General features: G+C 40.3%; 1 protein-coding gene across 1 annotated transcript; it reads right to left on the bottom strand.

Annotated features, from left to right (window-relative positions):
* Positions 1-17124: 17124 nt before the first annotated feature.
* On the bottom strand, positions 17125-18084 carry LOC134389169 (olfactory receptor 3A3). Its single transcript, XM_063112659.1, has one exon. It carries the CDS (start codon positions 18070-18072, stop codon positions 17125-17127), a length of 948 nt encoding a protein of 315 aa, XP_062968729.1. The 5' UTR covers positions 18073-18084.
* Positions 18085-19130: the final 1046 nt, after the last annotated feature.

The raw sequence follows: 19130 nt of genomic DNA, 5'->3' as shown, positions 1-19130 counted from the left end.
TTCGCTCTCAACATTTTTAAGAATGTAATATATCCTTATTAACTATAGTCACCATGCTGTACAATAGATACCTTGAACTTCTTCCTCCTGTCTAACTGTACATATGTATACTTTGACCAACATCTTCCCACACCAGCCCCCATGTGCCATCCACTCCAGCCTCTGGTGTCCTCCATTCTACTCTCTACTTCTATGAGATCAGCTTTTTTAGATTCCACTTATGAGTGAGATCATATGGGATTTGTCTTTCTGTGCCTGGCTTATTTCACCTAACATAATGACCTCCTTAATCTCATTGCTAATTATTGGTATGATCAGGTTTTCTATTTCTTCTTGGTTCAGTCTGGGTAGTTTGTACATGTCCAGAAATGTATCCATTTCCTCCAGGTTTTCATATTTGTTGGCATACAGTTGTTTATAATCTCTAATGATTCTTCATATTTCTATAGTATTGGTTGTAATGTCTCCCTTTCATTTCTGGTTTTTGTTATTTGGGTCTTTTCTCTTCTTATTAATCTAGCTAATGGTTTGTCTATTTTATTTATATTCTTGAAAAATCAACTTTTTGTTTCATTGATCTTTTGTATCAGTTTTTGGGTCTATATTTCAACAGTTATGCCTTGATCTTAATTATTTCCTTCTATCTAATACTTTTATGATTGGATTGTTGTTGTTTCTCCAGTTCCTTTAGGTGTATTGTTAGGTTGTTTATTTGCAGACTTTCTATTCTTTTGATGTAAGTGTTTATTGCAATAAACTTTCCTCTTAGTACTGGGGCCCCAAGGGCTTCCAGTGGCTTTTGTAGTATCCCACAGATTTTGGTATGATATATCTTTTTCCATTAGTTCCAATAATTTTTAGATTACCTGTTTAATTTCTTCTTGGACCCATAAATCATTCAGAAGCCTATTGGTTAGTTTCCACGCATTTGTATAGTTTCCAGAGTTTTGTTTGTTATTGACTTTCAGGTTTAGTCCTTTGCAGTCTAAAAAGATACTTGGAATGATTTCTTTTTTAAAAAAAATTTGCTGAGACTAGATTTGTGACCAAACATGTGGTCTATCCTGGGAAATGTTCCATGTACTGATGAGAATATTCTGTAGTTGTTGGCTGAAATGGTCTGTAGATATCTGCCAGGTCCAGTTGGTCTAAGGTGTAGTTTAGATCCTGTGTCTCTTTGTAGATTTGTTGTCGGAAAGATTTATCCCATGCTGAGAGAGGGGAGTGTTCAGGTCACCCACTATTATCACATTAGGGTTTATTTCTTTCTTTGGTCTGAGAGTATTTGCTTTATATATTTGGGTGCTCCAGTGCTGGGTGCATAAATATTTATGATTGTTATGTCTTCTAGCTGGGTAGATCCCTTTATCATTATATAATGGCCTTCTTTGTTTCTTTTTATGATTTTTGGCTTAAAGTCTATTTTATCCGATATAATAATGGCTACTCCTGGTTTCCATTTGGATGATATATCTCTTTCCATCCCTTCATTTTTAATGTGTGTGTCTTTACAGATGAGGTGACTCTCTTGAAGACAGCATATACTTGGGTCTAGCTTTTTAATCCAATCAGTCGTTCTGTGTCTTTTGAATGGGGTGTTTAAACCATTTACATTTAGGATTGTTATTGACAGCTATTGTTTTACTCTTGTCATTTTATAGCTTTTTGTTTAGAAGTTTTAAATCTCTTCATTTCTTCCCCTTTTATTTCTTGTGTTCAATGTTAGTTGGAAATTTGAGGTGGCATGATTTATCTTCTTTTTCTTTCTTGTTTGCATTTTTGTTTTAACAGTAGGTTTTGCTCTTTCTCATGTATCTGTGATAGTGATTATCTTTATTCAGATTCCAGATATAGGACTCTTTTAAGAATTTCTTAAAGGTTTGGTCATGTGGTGGTGAAATCCCGTAATTTTTCTTTGCCTGGGAAATAAACTTTTTCTCCCTTATTTCTGAAGGAGAGCCTTGCTTGGTATAGAATTCATGGCTGGCAATTTTTTTCTTTTAGTATTTTGAATATATCATCCCATTTTCTTCTGTACTATAGGGTTTCAGTTGAGAAGTTTGCTGTTAATCTGATGGGGCTCCCTTATAGGTGACTTGACACTTTTCTCTTGCTGCTTTTAGAATTCTTTCTTTGTCTTTGAGATTTGCAAATTTAATTACAATGTTTCTTGGAGAGGATCTTTTTGGATTGAATCTGTTTGGGGATCTTTGGGCTCCCTGGATCTGAAGGTCTGCATTTCTCCCTATGCCTGGGGAGTTTTCTGTTATTATTTCCTTGTTTAGGTTTTCAATATTTTTTCCTTTCTCCTGCACTTCTGGAATATTCATGATTCAGATGTTTGAGTGCTTGAGGTTGTCTCCTAGGTCTCTTAGATTTTCTTCATTATTTTAAATTCTTTTTTCCTTTTTTTTTGTCCACCTGGGTTATTTCAAAAAGACCATCTTTGCGATCTGAAATTCTTTCTTCTGCTTGCTCCAGCCTGCTACTCAAGCTCTCTTGTGGGTTTTTAAAATTTTTTTTATTTATTTATTTATTTTTTTTTATCTCATTGAGTGAATCCTTCATTTCTAGGCATTCCTCTACATTCTTTTTAAATGTATTAATCTCTTTGTAAATTTTCTCCTTCATATCCTGGATATTTTTTCTTGTTGCATTGTGTTCTCTAATTGAGTCTTTTCTTATCTCTTTGAGTTTTCTTAAGATCACTGCTAGGAATTCCTTTTCAGACATTTCAAGTGTTTCCTTTTCTATGGGGTCTGGTATTTGAGCATTACTGTACTCCTTTGGTGGTGTCATATCTTCTTGTTTGTTTGTAGTTCAAATATTTTTTCATTGATGTTTGGTCATCCAGTAGAGCACTTGCTTCTATTACTCTGGGGTTGGCTATGAGGATAAAGATTTCCTCCTCTACTTGCAGGCTTCACTGGTGACTCTTTTTGTATAAATGTAGTTGAGTGTGTGGCAGGCTGCCTGTAGAATGGTGGCTACTGTTGTCATGAATTATCCTCATGGTGAGAGTAGATGTGGTGGTGGCTGTCATGCACCACTTTGGCTCCTGTTCCAGCAGTGAGCAGGGCTTTCTGGGGCTGGAGTCTGTGCCCCCAAAGGCATGTGGGACAGTGCTCACCTTGGCACCTGCTGGGGCTGTGGGCCAGTCCCTCTGGCACTGGCTGAGGCCTTAGGCCCTCTCCCATCCCAGTTCAGGAGCTCAGAGATCTTCCAGCAGTGGCACAGTCATCATGAAGCTGGATGCAGACATCAGGGATCCATGGCTGAGGCACTCAGCACCCCCACCCTGGCTTGGGGCCCATGGGGCATCCAGTGGTGGCATGGTTGTCACTGATTATTATGTGGATGTCAGGGGTTATGGCTGGAGCCCTTGGCCCCCCCCAACCTGGCTTGGGAGCGTGGGGTCTTCCAGCAGTGGTAGGTTGTCACTAGGCTGGATATGGACTTTGCGGGGCCGTGATTGAGGCCCTCTGCTCCCCCCACCCCTGCTCAGGGATACAGGGGGCTTCTGGCAGTGGCACAATTATTGCTGTGCTGGATTCAGACATTGAGGTGCATGACTGGTGCCCTTGACCCCCACCCCCAGGATTGGGAGCCCAAGGGGCTTCTAGTGGCAGGGTGGTTATCATGAGGTTAGATGCAGATGTCAGGGGGGCATGGCTTAGGTCTTCGGTAACACCACTGGTTTGGGGTCTGAGGGGTTTCCGGAAGCTGTGTGGTTGTCTCTGGGCTGAATGCAGACATTTGGGTGGTGGTATAACTGAGGCCCTTATGCCTTAATGGTTCAGGGGCCTGGAGAGCTTCTGTTGGCAGTGTGGTCATTGCCTGGCTGGATGCATATCAGTGGGGCATGGATGAGGCTCTTGGGCTCCCCTCGCCCCAGCTCTGTTGCCTGGGGAACTTCCAGCTCTTGTAGGTTTTATAGGTGTTCCTTGGTGGTATTAAACCTTTATGAGTTAATATCAGATATTTATCTCTGATCTGTAGGTATTTTGTGTTTTCTTTCACTTCTGTGTTGGATTATTAGCTACCCCCAACACTTGAACTATGCACTGGAACTAATTTGTTGTCCTTTCTTTCTAAAATTAGAGAACTTCCTGTGGGGACCATTGGTTGAGTCCTGCAGTGGAGCTAAATTGCTGCTTTACTGCTGATTCCCTGGGGAAGGCTTTTTGTGCAGCTCAGGTTTTAATTGTTGATCTTTTAAGTCCTTCCAGATCTTGTGAAGCCTGATACACCTAGGTTGTGTGGAAACTTTGATCAGGGCCTGAGTCTTTTCAGCATACTGCACCCTCTGCAGATCTATACTCCTGACCAGTCTCCACTGAGTATGCCTGTGCTGATCGGAGGAAGATCAGCTGTCTATGCTGTGCCCCAATGTTCTCCTGATTGGCTTGACTCCCCCACCCCTCTGCATTCCAAACACTTGCCATGGGGAGATCTGTGCACTGTCCCCTTGTGAGGACTCACTGGCCTTTGAGTGGCTCCTTTTTGCAGTTGTCTGTGGCCTCTCACTCCTGTGTATATCCATGGGAACCCCTTCAGTGGCCTTGCTGATCCGGGGTCCACCAAGGCCCTCCTCTCCCCTGCAGTCTCCAAGCAACTTCACACAAAGGGCACAGTTGTGGTTTTTGCCAGCTCTTGCTCCTTGTGCTCTCCAGGACCAGCCTTGAAATGGCTGGGGCTCAAAATGGTCAGGGCTCACAGTGGTTGGAACAGTCCCTTCTTTCTCTTATCACACAGCTTCTCCAACCTTCACAAACTCCATATGTCTCTCCTCCTCTTCCCCTGAGCTCTAGCATCCCCAGCTTGGCAGTCATTGCTTTTTTAAATAGTTGTAAATTGGTCAACTGTGGGAGAGAGTGACTCTGGGGACATCTATTCCACCATCTTGATTCTCTCTCCCCTGATATTATTTCTTTTTTTTTTCCCTTTAAATGATTGATTTATTTAACAGTCAAAACAATCATAGAAACAAAAGTTGACCACTTCCTCAATTTGGAGAATTACACACTCAATTGTGAAAGTTCTTTTTTTTAAATTTTATTTTGTCGATATACAATGTGGTTGATTATTGTGGCCCATTACCGAAACCTCCCTCCCTCCTCACTCTCCTCCCTCCCACCCAACAATGTCCTTTATGTTTGCTTGTCATATCAATTTCAAGGAATTGTAGTTGTTATGTCTTCTTCCCACGCCCCCCCCGTTTTTTTTTTTTTTGGTGTGTGTGTGAATTTATTTATTTATTTATTTATTTAAATTTTATTTTGTCGATATACATTGTGGCTGATTATTGCTCCCCATCACCAAAACCTCCCTCCCTTCTCCTTCCCCCCGTTCCCCCCAACAATGTCCTTTCTGTTTGCTTGTCGTATCAACTTCAAGTAATTGTGGTTGTTATATCTTCTTCCCCACCCTGGTTTTTTTTTTTTTTTTTTTTTTTTTTTTTTTTTTGTGTGTGTGTGTGTGTGTGTGTGTGTGTGAATTTATATATTAATTTTTAGCTCCCACCAATAAGTGAGAACATGTGGTATTTCTCTTTCTGTGCCTGACTTGTTTCACTTACTACAATTCTCTGAAGGTCCATCCATGTCATTGCAAATGGCAGTATTTCATTCGTTTTCATAGCTGAGTAGTATTCCATTGTGTAGATGTACCACATTTTCCGTATCCACTCATCCGATGATGGACATTTGGGCTGGTTCCAACTCTTGGCTATTGTAAAGAGTGCTGCAATGAACACTGTGGAACAGGTATACCTTCGACTTGATGATTTCCATTCCTCCGGGTATATTCCCAGCAGTGGGATAGCTGGGTCATATGGTAGATCTATTGGCAATTGTTTGAGGAACCTCCATACCATTTTCCATAGAGGCTGCACCATTTTGCAGTCCCACCAACAATGTATGAGAGTTCCTTTTTCTCCGCAACCTCACCAGCATTTATTGTTCAGAGTCTTTTGGATTTTAGCCATCCTAACTGGGGTGAGATGGTATCTCAGTGTGGTTTTGATTTGCATTTCCCGGATGCTAAGTGATGTTGAGCATTTTTTCATATGTCTGTTGGCCATTTGTATATCTTCCTTTGAGAAATGCCTACTCAGCTCTATTGCCCATTTTTTAATTGGGTTGCTTGTTTTTTCTTGTAAAGTTGTTGGGAGTTCCTTGTATATTCTGGGTATTAATCCTTTGTCAGATGTATATTTTGCAAGTATTTTCTCCCACTCTGTTGGTTGTCTTTTAACTCTGTTAATTGTTTCTTTTGCTGTGCAGAAGCTTTTTAGTTTGATATAATCCCATTTGTTTATTTTTCCTTTGGTTGCCCATGCTTTTGGGGTCATATTCATGAAGTCTGTGTCCAGTCCTATTTCCTGAAGTGTTTCTCCTATGTTTTCTTTAAGAAGTTTTATTGTTTCAGGGTGTATATTTAAATCCTTAATCCATTGTGAGTTGATTTTAGTATATGGTGAGAGGTATGGGTTTAGTTTCATTCTCCTGCATATGGATATCCAGTTATCCCAGCACCATTTGTTGAAGAGGCAGTCCCTTTCCCAGTGAATAGGCTTGGTGCCATTGTCAAAGATCAGATGGCCGTAAGTGTGTGGGTTGATTTCTGTCAGCACCACGCTCAGCCAGTGAGCTAACCGGCCATCCGTATATGGGATCCGAACCCGGGGCCTTGGTGTTATCAGCACCGCACTCTCCCGAGTGAGCCACGGGCCGGCCCTGTGGGTTGATTTCTGGATTCTCTATTCTATTCCATTGATCGGTGTGTCTGTTTTTTTGCCAGTACTGTGCTTCTTTTGGTTATTATAGCTTTGTAGTATAGTTTAAAGTCAGGTAGTGTTATGCCTCCAGTTTTATTATTTGGGCTCAGCATTGCTTTGGCTACACGTGGTCTTTTGTTATTCCATACAAATGTCTGGATAGCTTTTTCCAATTCTGAGAAAAATGTCTTTGGAATTTTGATGGGGATTGCATTGAATCTGTATATCACCTTGGCTAGTATGGACATTTTCACAATGTTGATTCTTCCAATCCAGGAGCATGGGATATCTTTCCATCTTCTTGTATCTTCTCTAATTTCTCTCAGAAGTGGTTTGTAGTTCTCGTTATAGAGATTTTTCACATCCTTGGTTAACTCAATTCCTAAGTATTCTATTTTTTTTGGTGGCTATTGTAAATGGGCAAGCTTTCTTGATTTCTCTTTCTGCATGTTCACTATTGGAGAATAGAAATGCTACTGATTTTTCTGTGTTGAGTTTGTATCTGGGTACTTTGCTAAAATCATTTATCAACTCCAAGAGCTTTTTTGTAGAGGCTTTAGGCTGTTCGATATATAGGATCATGTCATCTGCAAAGAGAGACAGTTTGACTTCATCTTTTCCAATCTGGATGCCCTTTATTTCCTTCTCTTCTCTGATTGCTCTGGTTAGTACTTCCAACACTATGTTGAATAGCAGTGGTGAGAGTGGGCATCCTTGTCTAGTTCCTGTTCTTAAAGGAAAAGCTTTCAGCTTTTCCCCATTCAGGATGATATTGGCAGTGGGTTTGGCATATATGGCTTTAATTATGTTGAGATACTTTCCATCTATACCTATCTTATAGAGGGTCTTTGTCATGAATGAATGTTGAATTTTATCAAATGCTTTTTCAGCATCTATAGAGATGATCATATGGTCCTTGTGTTTGATTTTATTAATATGGTGTCTCACATTTATTGATTTGCGTATGTTGAACCAACCTTGCATCCCTGGGACGAATCCCACTTGATCGTGGTGAATAATTTTACGTATGTGTTGCTGTATTCTGTTAGCTAGTATTTTATTGAGGATTTTTGCATCAATATTCATCAAGGATATTGGCCTGTAGTTTTCTTTTTTAGTTGTATCTTTAACTGGTTTTAGTATCAGGATGATGTTTGCTTCATAGAATAAGTTTGGGAGAATTGCCTCTGTTTCAATCTTTTGGAATAGTTTGTAGAGAATTGGTGTCAATTCCTCTTTGAATGTTTGGTAGAATTCTGCTGTGAATCCATATGGTCCTGGACTTTTCTTTGTTGGGAGCCTTCTGATAACAGCTTCAATCTCTTTTGTTGTTATTTGTCTGTTCAGATTTTCTACATCTTCTTGGCTCAGTTTTGGTAGTTGGTGTGTGTCCACAAATTTATCCATTTCCTCCAGATTTTCAAATTTGTTGGCATATAGTTGTTTATAGTAATCTCTAATGATTCATTGTATTTCAGAAGTATCAGTTGTAATGTCATCTTTTTCATTTCTAATTTTTGTTATTTGGATCTCCTTTTTTTAGTTAGCTGTACTAATGGCTTGTCAATTTTATTTATCTTTTCAAAAAACCAACTTTTTGATTCATTGATCTTTTGTATCATTTTCTTGGTTTCAATTTCATTAAGTTCTGCTCTGATCTTAATGATTTCTTTCCGTCTGCTAACTTTAGGTTTGGATTGTTCTTGTTTTTCTAGTTCTTTTAGGTGAAGTATTAGGTAGTTCACTTGCCATTTTTCCATTCTTCTGAAGTAAGCATTTAATGCGATAAATTTCCCCTTTAGAATTGCTTTTGCAGTATCCCACAGGTTTTGGTATGATGTATCATTGTTTTCATTAGTTTCAATACATTTTTTGATTTCCTGCTTGATTTCTTCTTGGACCCATATGTCATTAAGTAGAATGCTGTTTAATTTCCATGTGTTTGTATAGTTTCCAGAATTTCGTTTGTTTTTGATTTCTAATTTAATCCATTTGATCTGAAAAAATACAAGGAATAATTCCAATTTTTTTGAATTTTTTGAGACTCGTTTTGTGACCTAACATGTGATTTATCTTGGAAAATAATCCATGTGCTGATGAGAAGAATGAATATTCTGAGGTTGTTGGATGGAATGTTCTGTAGATATCTGCCAAGTCCAACTGGTCTAGTGTGTTGTTTAGATCTTGTGTTTCTCTGCTGATTCTTTGCCTAGATGATCTGTCCAATATTGACAGTGGGGTGTTCAGGTCCCCTGCTATTATGGTATTAGTGTCTATTTCCTTCTTCAGGTCTAATAGAGTTTGCTTTATAAATCTGGCTGCTCCAACATTGGTTGTGTATATATTTATGACTGTTATGTCTTCTTGATGGATCATTCCTTTTATCATTATGTCGTGGCCCTCATTATCTCTTTTTATGGTTTTTGTTTACATTCTATTTTATCAGACATAAGAATGGCTACTCCAGCTGGTTTTTCATTTCTGTTTGCATTGTCAATCTTTCTCCATCCTTTCACTCTTAGTCTATGTGAGACTTTATATGTCAGGTGGGTCTCTTGAAGGTAGCATATAGTTGGGTCCCCCGTTTTTATCCAGTCAGCCAGTCTGTGTCTTTTGATTGGGTAATTTAAGCCTTGTACATTGAGAGTTCTTATTGAAAAGTGTTGATTTAATCCTAGCATTTTATTGATTTTTGTTTGGATGTCTTAAGTGTGTTTTGTTCCTTTCTTTCTGATTTACTGTTTGTTTTCTGTATTTGTTGGTTCCTTGGGTTGTAGATGGACTTTTTTTGGTTTGTTTATTTTCTCTTCATGGTTGCCATTTTTATTATACTAGTGGGTTGTGATTTTTCTTAGGTTTTTATGGCAGTGGTAGTTGTTTTTCAAGTACCAAACCCAGTACTCCATTAAGAATTTCTTGTTAGGCCGGTCATGTGGTAGTGAACTCCCTCAGTTATTGTTTGTCTGAGAAATATACTATTTTCCCTTCATTTCAGAAGGATAGCCTTGCAGGGTAGATTATTCTTGGCTGGCAATCTCTGTCTTTTAGTACTTTGAATATATCATCCCATTCCCCTCTAGCTTTTAGGGCTTGTGATGAAAAGTCTGATGTTAGTCTGATTGGGGCTCCATTATGGGTGATTTGACACTTCTCTCTTGCAGCTTTTAAGATTCTCTCTTTGTCTTTGAGTTTTGCCAATTTGACTATAACATGTCTTGGAGAAGACCTTTTTGGGTTGAATACGTTTGGGGATCTTTGAGCTTCCTGAATCTGAAGATCTGTGTCTTTTCCAATAACTGGGAAGTTTTCAGCCACTATGTTCGCGAATATGTTTTCAATGCAATCTCCTTTTTCCTCCCCCTCTGGAATACCCATGACTCGGATATTTGAGCCCTTAAGGTTGTCTGATATCTCTCTCAGATTTTCTTCAATGCTTTTAATTCTTTTTTCTTTTTTTTTTTTTTTTGTCTGCCTGTGTTATTTCAAACAGCCCATCTTCAAGGTCAGACGTTCTCTCTTGTACTTCTGTAAGCCTGCTGGCTAAGCTCTCTGTTGTGTTTTTTATTTCATTGAATGAATTCTTCAGCTCGGCAAGCTCTGCTACATTCTTTTTCAGGGCATTAATTTCCTTGTACATTTCTTCTTTCAGGTCCTGTATACTTTTCCTCATTTCCTCAAGTTGTCTAGCTGAGTTTTCTTGTATGTCATTCAGTTTCCTTAGAATTATCACTCGAAATTCCTTGTCAGACGTTTCAAGGGCTTCTTGTTCTATAGGATCTAGAGCTTGAGAGTTATTACCCTTTGGTGGTGTACATTCTTGATTTTTCATATTTCTGGTATCTTTCCTTTGATGTTTAGTCATTGTGGCAGGGGGTGTCACAGTCTACTGGTTTGACACAATTGTCTGGCTAGGATGCTGCTGCGCCGCAGGCTGGCACCACAGGGTGTGTTGTCTCTGTGCTGCTTCTGCCTCCCCTGCTGGATGTCTCCCTGCTCCACGTGCACTAGGCTGGGCTGCTGGGTTGTGTTCTGGCACTGCAGGGTGTGTGGTCACTGTGGTGCTTCTACCTCCCCTGCTGGACGTCTCCCTGCTCCATGTACTCTTGGCTTGGCTGCTGGGTTGTGTGCCGGCACCACAGGGTGTGTGGTCACTGTGGTGCTTTTGCATTCCCTACTGGACATCTCCCTGCTCCACGCATGCTCGGGTGGGCCAGGGATGGAGTTGGGTGGCAGATGTGAGGCCTTCCTGCTGGGTCGCAGGCTGGCACCACCGGGGTTGTGGTCTCTGTGGTGCTTCCGCCTCCCCTGCTGGATGTCTCCCTGCTCCATGTGCACTTGGCTGGGCAGGAATATCATATTCAAATGGCAGAAAGTGAAACACAGAAGGAGAATCTTGAAAGAAGCCAGAGGAAAATACCCATCTTCCCTACAGAGGAACACAATAAGAATAATATCAGACTTCTCATCTGAGTCATGCAAGGAAGATGAGAGTAAAATATGTAAAGTACTTAAAGAAAAAGACCTCCAGAACTAGAAGTCTGTATATAGTGAATTTAAAAGTGAAGGAGAAATAAAGACTTTCTCAGACAAACAAAAACTGGAAGGATTTGTTGCTAGTAGACCTGCAAGAAATGCAAGAAATGTTAAAAGATACTCTTCAGAGAGGAAGAAAATGATGTAAGACAGAAACTTAGATCTATATAAAAAAAGGAAAAGCATTTAAGAAGGAGCACATGAAAGTAAAATAAAATATTTTATTTTTCTTATTTTTGACTGATTGAATAGATGTCGATTTTTTCAAAATAATAATAGCAACAATATGGTGGTAGAATTGGGAGTACTCTGTTATGAGGTATGTGCACAACCTGTGAAATGGTATAATGTTACTTGAAAGTGGACTTCAATTAGTTGTAAATGTTTCTTGCAAACTTTAGGGCAACTACTACAAAAATGTGTAAATACTTTAAATACTTTAACTCAGTAGGGCAGACATTGCTTGCTACTTAACCTAATAGCCATCTCCTCTTGCTTCTTCCTTGCCAATCCCATCCTGATTTTATTCAGAAATTGCAAGGTCTTATGCTTTGTGATCCTTCCCTAACTCCAGGGTGCTATGGACTTAATGCTTATGTCCCTTAAAATTCATATGTTGAAGTCGTAATCCCCTCTGTGATGGTATTTAGAGATGAGGTCTTTGAGGAGGTGTAGAGCTAGGGCTGGTCCTGAAGCTCACAGACCCCTTAAGCCTGTTGTCCAGACTGGGTCACAAACCCTTCACATGTAGGTCTATGAGCTAGGTAACTGGAAAAATGTCCTTGGAGCCTTGGTTGAAGAAAGAGTCATCTCAGAGCAAGGCAGTCCAAAGAGAAACCCAGAAACTCAACTGCTACCTGCAAAGTCCAAAGAAAAACTGAGCAGCTGCCAGTAAAGTATATGTACTCTATTTTTAGACATGAACTCTCTGCCAACCAGCAGTTCAGGGCTGCTGCTCTGCAAACTCAAGAACACACACTAGCAACAAACTAAAAAGATACATTGGTGTGCATGCTCACTAACTCCACCCTCACACAACTTGTTTACAAAGAATGTGCTGCGCCACCCCCTAACAGATCTGAGGCGAGGGGCCTGACTAAACTATTCTATTTTCCCCACAGGAGGTAAGTAGGCTTCAATGAGGTTATGAGGTGGACCCTCCCATGATGGAATTAGTGCCCTCATAAAAAGAAGAAGAGACCAGAACTCTCTCTCTCTCCCTGCTATGTAAGGACACAGTGAGAAGGCATCCATCTGCAAGCCAGAAAGGGCCTTCACCAGATACTGAATCTGCCAGCACATTGACCTCAGACTTACCAGCCTCCAGAACTGTGGGAAATAAATGTCTGTTGTTTAAGCCACCCAGTCTGTTGTAGCAGCCTGAGCTGACTAGGACAGGGATGAATTGATTCATTAAAGCAATCATGATAATTTAATTTCCCTTGTCAAGACTGGAATGAGCATGGCCAATGACACAAAGAGGAAATCTCCTTGTGGGCCTCTAGAAAATATTTACTTGACTAATAAAAAGTAAAATGTGAGAGGAAACACACCTCTTCTTCACTGGTCTTTGAAACATCTGCATGTGATTCCTGGAACTGCTGCAGCCGTCTTTGACATGAACGAAGGTATCACTGAAGCGCTGAGATGACAGAGACCCTTGGCTTCTGTTGCACACATATATTCATTTCCCTTCCATGTGGGAGGATTTTCCATCCTTGACATGATGTAAGCTGTGGCCATATGGCTTGGTTTGGAACATGGATGTAAGTGATGTGAGTCACTTCGAAGCAGAGGCTTCAAGATACAGTGCAGTTTTACTATGTCTCCTTTCTGTCTACCACAATCCTGGCAATATTCTCAATTTCCAGGTTCCATCACCTTGGGTCTCAAAGTGAAAATGTTATGGAGAAGAGCCATAGCCCACCCACAGTGGAGACATATCACGAGTAAGAAATTAACCGTTGCTATTTGTAATATTGTGGAGTAAATATTTGGTCTTTGTTCCAGTTTCCTGGCATATAGCTCCTAAAACTCTTGGAATCCCTGGAGTGATATGAGTGTCTTTTGTATGATAATGAGATGAATGGTGCCCAGGGACCCCTGGATAGCTTCAGGATGGGGGCTGGTCACCAGAAAGACCAAGGCTTGATTAGAGGGTTGGAACTTTCAGTCTCAGCTCCCCAACCTCCAGGGACGGGAGAGAGGCTGAAAGTTAAGTTGATCACCAGTGGCTAATGATTTAATTGATTATTGCTGTGTGATAAGTCTTCCATAAAAACCCAAAAGGACATGGCTTGGGGATAATTCAGACAGCTGAACACATGGCGGTTCCTGCAGGGTGGTGTCCTGAGAGTGCATAGAAGCTCCAAGCCCCTCACCACATACCTCACTCTATGCATCTCTTCCATCTGGCTGTTTATCTATATCCTTTGTAATATCCTTTATAATAAGTGGGTAAACGTAAATAAAGTGTTTCCTTGAGTTCTGTGAGCCTCTCTAGCAAGTTCATTGAACCTAAAGAGGAGGTCATGGGAACCCTGATTTATAGCCTGTCAGTCAGAAGCACATATTACAATATGGGGTTTGTGATTGGCATCTGAAGTGGGGGCAGTCTTGTGGGATTGAGCCGTCAACCTGTTAGATGTGGGTCTATCTCCAGGTAGATAGTGTCAGAATTGAGTTAAATTGTAGACACCCAGCTGGTGTCCATTGGAAAATCTACAGGATTTCTTACTTGGTGTGTAGGGAAATACCCCCACACATCTGGTCAGAAGTGTTGTGTTGAGTAGGAAAAACACTTTGGTTCTCTTCCTCTGCAGTCAGATTGTTGTAAACCCCTGAGACTTCATGGCTGTTTGTTAGTACAGTGTAACGCAGCCAATCTTGCCTGATACAGATGGAAAAAATCTTATGCATTCAAAATGAGTCACAAAATTAAGAAACATTATAAGAAAAGACAAACAGATTGATTATATAAAAATCAACACATCTATTTGGAAAAACATTAAATTGAAAGAGAAATGTCAAGTTAGAGAAAATATTTGTAAATGACACGATAAAAGGCTGCTATCCATAATATGTTAATATTTCCTAACGATTTTTAACAAGCAAATAATCCAATGTAAAAGAGGGCAAAGATATCAAAATGCCATTCCCAAAGAAGGAATACATATAGCCAATGTAAAAGACATTCAAATGCACTTTTAGTTAAAATTAAAAATTCAAATGAAAAGACTGCAATTTCTCAACCTTCAGATTGCAAAAATGGAAGATATTTATTTGTTATAACTCTTGATGGTAGGTATGTGGGTAAACAGACACTATCATAACTTAGTGAACTTGTAAACTGGTCTAAAAGTTTTAGATGTGTGCGTGTGTGTTTATCTCAAAATTTGTATTTGTGTTTCCTTTAATCTGATAAAATTGTTCATAGGAATTAATCCCAGGGAAATAATTACAAAAATTTAGAAAGACAGCTCTGTAAAGATATGAACATTGTTTGTTATTGCAGAACAATTGGAAACAACCCGAATTATATCAATAGAAGTTTGATTACATCAATTATAGTTTACATGTTTAATGTTATACCATGCCATCGTTAAAACAGATACAGCAGAGTTTTAGTCTTTGTCAGGTAAAAATTATGTTGCATAATGTGCTGGAAAAACAAAAAACAGATCACAGAACAGTACGGTCCTACTGCTGTGAAATGTGCATATCATATGCATGAAATCCTTAGAGGAATGAACACAAAATTCTGAACAGGTGTTAACTCTGAATAATGGCATTTTTGGTGCAATATAGGAACACATGGATTTTTATTTCCTGCTTGACAAAATAACATTGAATGTGTCCACTATCAGGTATAATATTTCTGAATGATTTTAAAATAAATATATTAACATTTGGGGGCACAAAGAAAGAAATCCCAAGGGAAACACAACTTTCTCACTTGTTAAAGAAACCTTTAGGTCTGGGGAATAGGCAGAACACAGGAAAGGATAAATTCTCAGGAGAAAGCAATGCTGAAAAAGGATCTTTTGGGGTAACAGATAAAATTAGTTGGGTTAGTGTTAAATGCTCGTGGAGGAGATGGAGTGGTGGAAGTGGTGGTGGTAACGGTCTCAAAATGCTTTCTGATGTGTTTGGATCTGGGAAAAGTTTGTTGAGATCATTATAATCAGACATCAGTAAAGGTGAAGAACTCTGCAAAGATTTTGTCCCAGCCCCTTATGGTATAGGTGGAAACAAGCCTAACCATGATAAGGAACTTTCTGAGATCACAAGAAGTGGATAAGTGAGAATGCTGCAATTACAACCCACATTTCTGGTTTTTGTTCTCAAGAATTTTGCCCTTTGAGGGAAGCTCAAGCCCCAGGAGTATCAGAAAAGAGACATGCTTCATCTCTCTTCCCATTCTCTCATCATGTTCTTTCCCTCATTTCTGTTCTTACCTCTTACCCCTTCTGCTCACCGTCCTGCACCCTTCCTCCCCATGTGCTCGTATGTGGTCTTCATTGCTCTGCTCCAGTCCTGACCCATGTCCCACTATCATATCTTTTCATTGCCTCCTCACCTCAGCTCATTCTTCCAGTCCATTGACCCCAAGAAGAGATCACAGGGAAGTGAAGCTCCAGGTACAGCCGTGGGACAGTTTTAGAAATGATACAGCAGAGGGACAGTAGCATAGCCAGGACAGGGTGAGCAGCTTTCCCAGGGAGGCTGGAGGGCATCAAGAACGAATAGGCCACAGGTTGGAGAAACATAAAGATGAAGAAGTGCTCTGGGTTGGGGGCTAAACTGACGCACTAATAAAGTGAGAAAGAGGCGTCACTCCCAGGGTCTTCATTTATAGATATGTGTTTTCTGAGTGAAGAGTTTTGAGAGATAAAAGTAAGACTTTGGAGGAGAAGGTCATTCTACAGTGAAAATTCTAAAGGGCTGATTGCAGTATAAATGCCTACTCTTACATTGGCTTTATCATATGTGTGAGGAAAGTGACTCATCAAATAAGAGAGAAAGACATGACAGGGGATGGAGAAGCAACATTCCTTTTTTGTCCTAAGGTAATGCGGTTTTTATTTAATGGTCTCTTTCCTTCTCTAGGCCCTACTGGTCCCCTAAGCATTCTATGGGATTCTTGTAGGATAGTGGAGAGAAGGAACTGAAGTTATTGGAGGGGAAAGGAAATGATTCTTGGCACGATGCACATGAAACATCTTTCATCTTTCATCTTTCCACACTCTGATCTACAGGAATCTCACATCCCCACCAAAAGGTTACTTAGGCTGTGATTAACCAAATGTCTCTTCCCTGTAGGACATTGCTGCTGCCAAGGCTTCAACTCTGCCCAGAATATGCACAGCCAAAAACAAGGTAGCAACTTACCCAGGGGGTTTGCTTGGCAGAACTTAACTTCATATCCCCCTATCTTATTTGTTTATTTGTTTTTTATAGAACTTATCACCATGTGGTGTTACTATATATGATGCTTACTAATTTACTTTGCCTACCTTTATAGCATAAGATTTGCTTGAGTGCAGAGACTTTTGTCCATTTTGTTCACCAATGCCCTAGAAGACTGTTTGGATTATAGAAGTAATTCAATAAATATTTGTTGAATGAATGAATGAATGAATGAATGAATGAATGAATGACGTAGGGTTTCCTTGTGGGACAAACACATAACATCGATATTCAGGCATCAGGAGATAGGAAAAATGGCTATAGACCAGTTTTTCTGATTGCTGGCTACATGAGAAATTTTCCTAAGTCCAGAAAAGGCAGGAAAGGAGGGACCCAATAACCTCTCAGGTCAGTGACTGCCTCCCCACAAGGACCTGACACAGAGCACCCTGAACGTCAGTGTTTCTGAGGCTGTAGATGAGTGGGTTGAGCATGGGATTGATAACAGTCATGAAAACCCCAACCCCTTTGTCCTTGTCTGAAGCCTCCACTGAACCCAGCCTCATGTAGCTGAAGACGCCTGTCCCATAGAAGATGCCCACCACAGTGAGGTGGGAGCCACATGTGGAGAAGGCTTTCTTCCTGCCCTGGGTAGAGCGGATTCGTAGCACAGCAGCTACCACGTGGACATAAGACACAGTGATGAGGACCAAGGGGGCCACAGCCATGAAGGATGCTGCTACAAAGAGCAGCAGCTCATTGAGTTGGGTGCTGGAGCAGGAGAGCTGGAAGAGCTGTGGGAGGTCACAGTAGAAGTGGTTGATCACATTGGGACCACAAAAGTTGAGTGTGGATATGGCCACAGTGTGGGTGAGTGCATTGGTGAAGGCACAAGCCCAAGACACAGCCACCAATATCCTCTGGACTGTCTGGCTCATGTGAGTGCTGTAGGTGAGGGGCCGGCAGATGGCCAGGAATCGGTCATAGGCCATGGCTGTCAACAGGAAGCAGTCCATCCCAGCCAGAAGATGGAAAAAGAAGAGTTGGGAGAGGCAGGCTCCATAGGGAACTGTACGCTTGTGGGACAGGAGACGACCCAACATGGAGGGAACAGTGACACTGATGCACCCAACATCCAGCACTGATAGGTTCCCCAGGAAGAAGTACATGGGGGTGTGGAGTTTGGGCTCCACCAGGATGGCTGCCAGGATGCTGAGGTTGCCCCCAACTGTGATCAGGTAGGCAAAGAAGAAGAGCACAAAGACCACAGACTGCATCGCTTCTGTTTCCACTAGGCCCAGTAGAATGAACTCAGTAATGGCTGTCATGTTGGTCCCAGCTTCTGGCTCCATGAGTTCCTGTGAGGAAATGTCACAGCAGGGGAGGTGTCAGTACGCTCTTTTACTTATTCAACATAAACATTTTAAATAATTTCTGTTTAAATCCCCATAGTAAGTTTCCAGTTGTCTAGGTGAGTATTTTCCCACTCCCCAGGCCACACACCTCACTCACTGACCTCCTCATCACCTCAGCACCTTTACCTGCTCTCAGCTGAGATGCCTGATGCCACCACCACCCCCTTTCTCCCATTGTCTTCTATCTGAAGGGGTCAAAATATGTGGGAAAATGAGTTAAAAGATCTAATGTAAAGGCTGGCTGGTTATTTCACTTGGTTAGAGCATGGTGCTGATAACACCAAGGTCGCAGGTTCAGATCTCCATACTGGCCAGTTGCCAAAAACAAAAACAAAAACAAACCAACAAAAAGATCTAATGTACAACGTGCAACATATACTTAATAACAGTGTATTGTATTCAGGATTTTTGCTAAATGAGTAGATTATAGCTTCTCTTGCCATAGATGGAAAATAGGTAATTATATGAGCCCATGGATATGTTAATCTATTTCACTATAGTAAACATTTTTACTCTATATATCTCATAACATTATGTGGTATACCTTAAATATACACAATAAAATTCATTAAATAAAAAGTAAAAGAAGATTTCTCTTTGAATATAGTGGGAGTAAAATGGAATTTCCCATATTTCTCTGAGAGATCAAGCCAAACCAATAAACAGATTATTTTTTTAAAACTTATTTTTAATCAACAAATTATAATTGTGTATGTTTGTGGGATACAATGTGGTATTTTGATCTGTGTATACACTGGCAAAAGGTTTAATCAAGCTGATTAATACATCCATCACTTCACCAACTTATTATTTTTTGGTGAGAACATTGAAAGTCTATTCTTGTAGTAAAACTGGAGGACATTATGCTAAGTGAAGTAACTCAGGCACAGAAAGACAAATACTGTATGATCTCACTTATATGTGAAATCTAAAAATTCAACCTCATAGAAGCAGAGACCAATAAGCAGATTTCAAAATAGAAAAATTAACGATAT

Source organism: Cynocephalus volans, chromosome 10, assembly GCF_027409185.1.
Source record: "Cynocephalus volans isolate mCynVol1 chromosome 10, mCynVol1.pri, whole genome shotgun sequence".
In the NCBI taxonomy this organism is placed as follows: domain Eukaryota; kingdom Metazoa; phylum Chordata; class Mammalia; order Dermoptera; family Cynocephalidae; genus Cynocephalus; species Cynocephalus volans.
This window is presented reverse-complemented; position numbering and strand designations above follow the sequence as displayed.

Excerpts from the sequence above, each read along its gene's own strand:
- LOC134389169 (XM_063112659.1), bottom strand. The coding sequence starts at position 18,072 with ATGGAGCCAGAAGCTGGGACCAACATGACAGCCATTACTGAGTTCATT.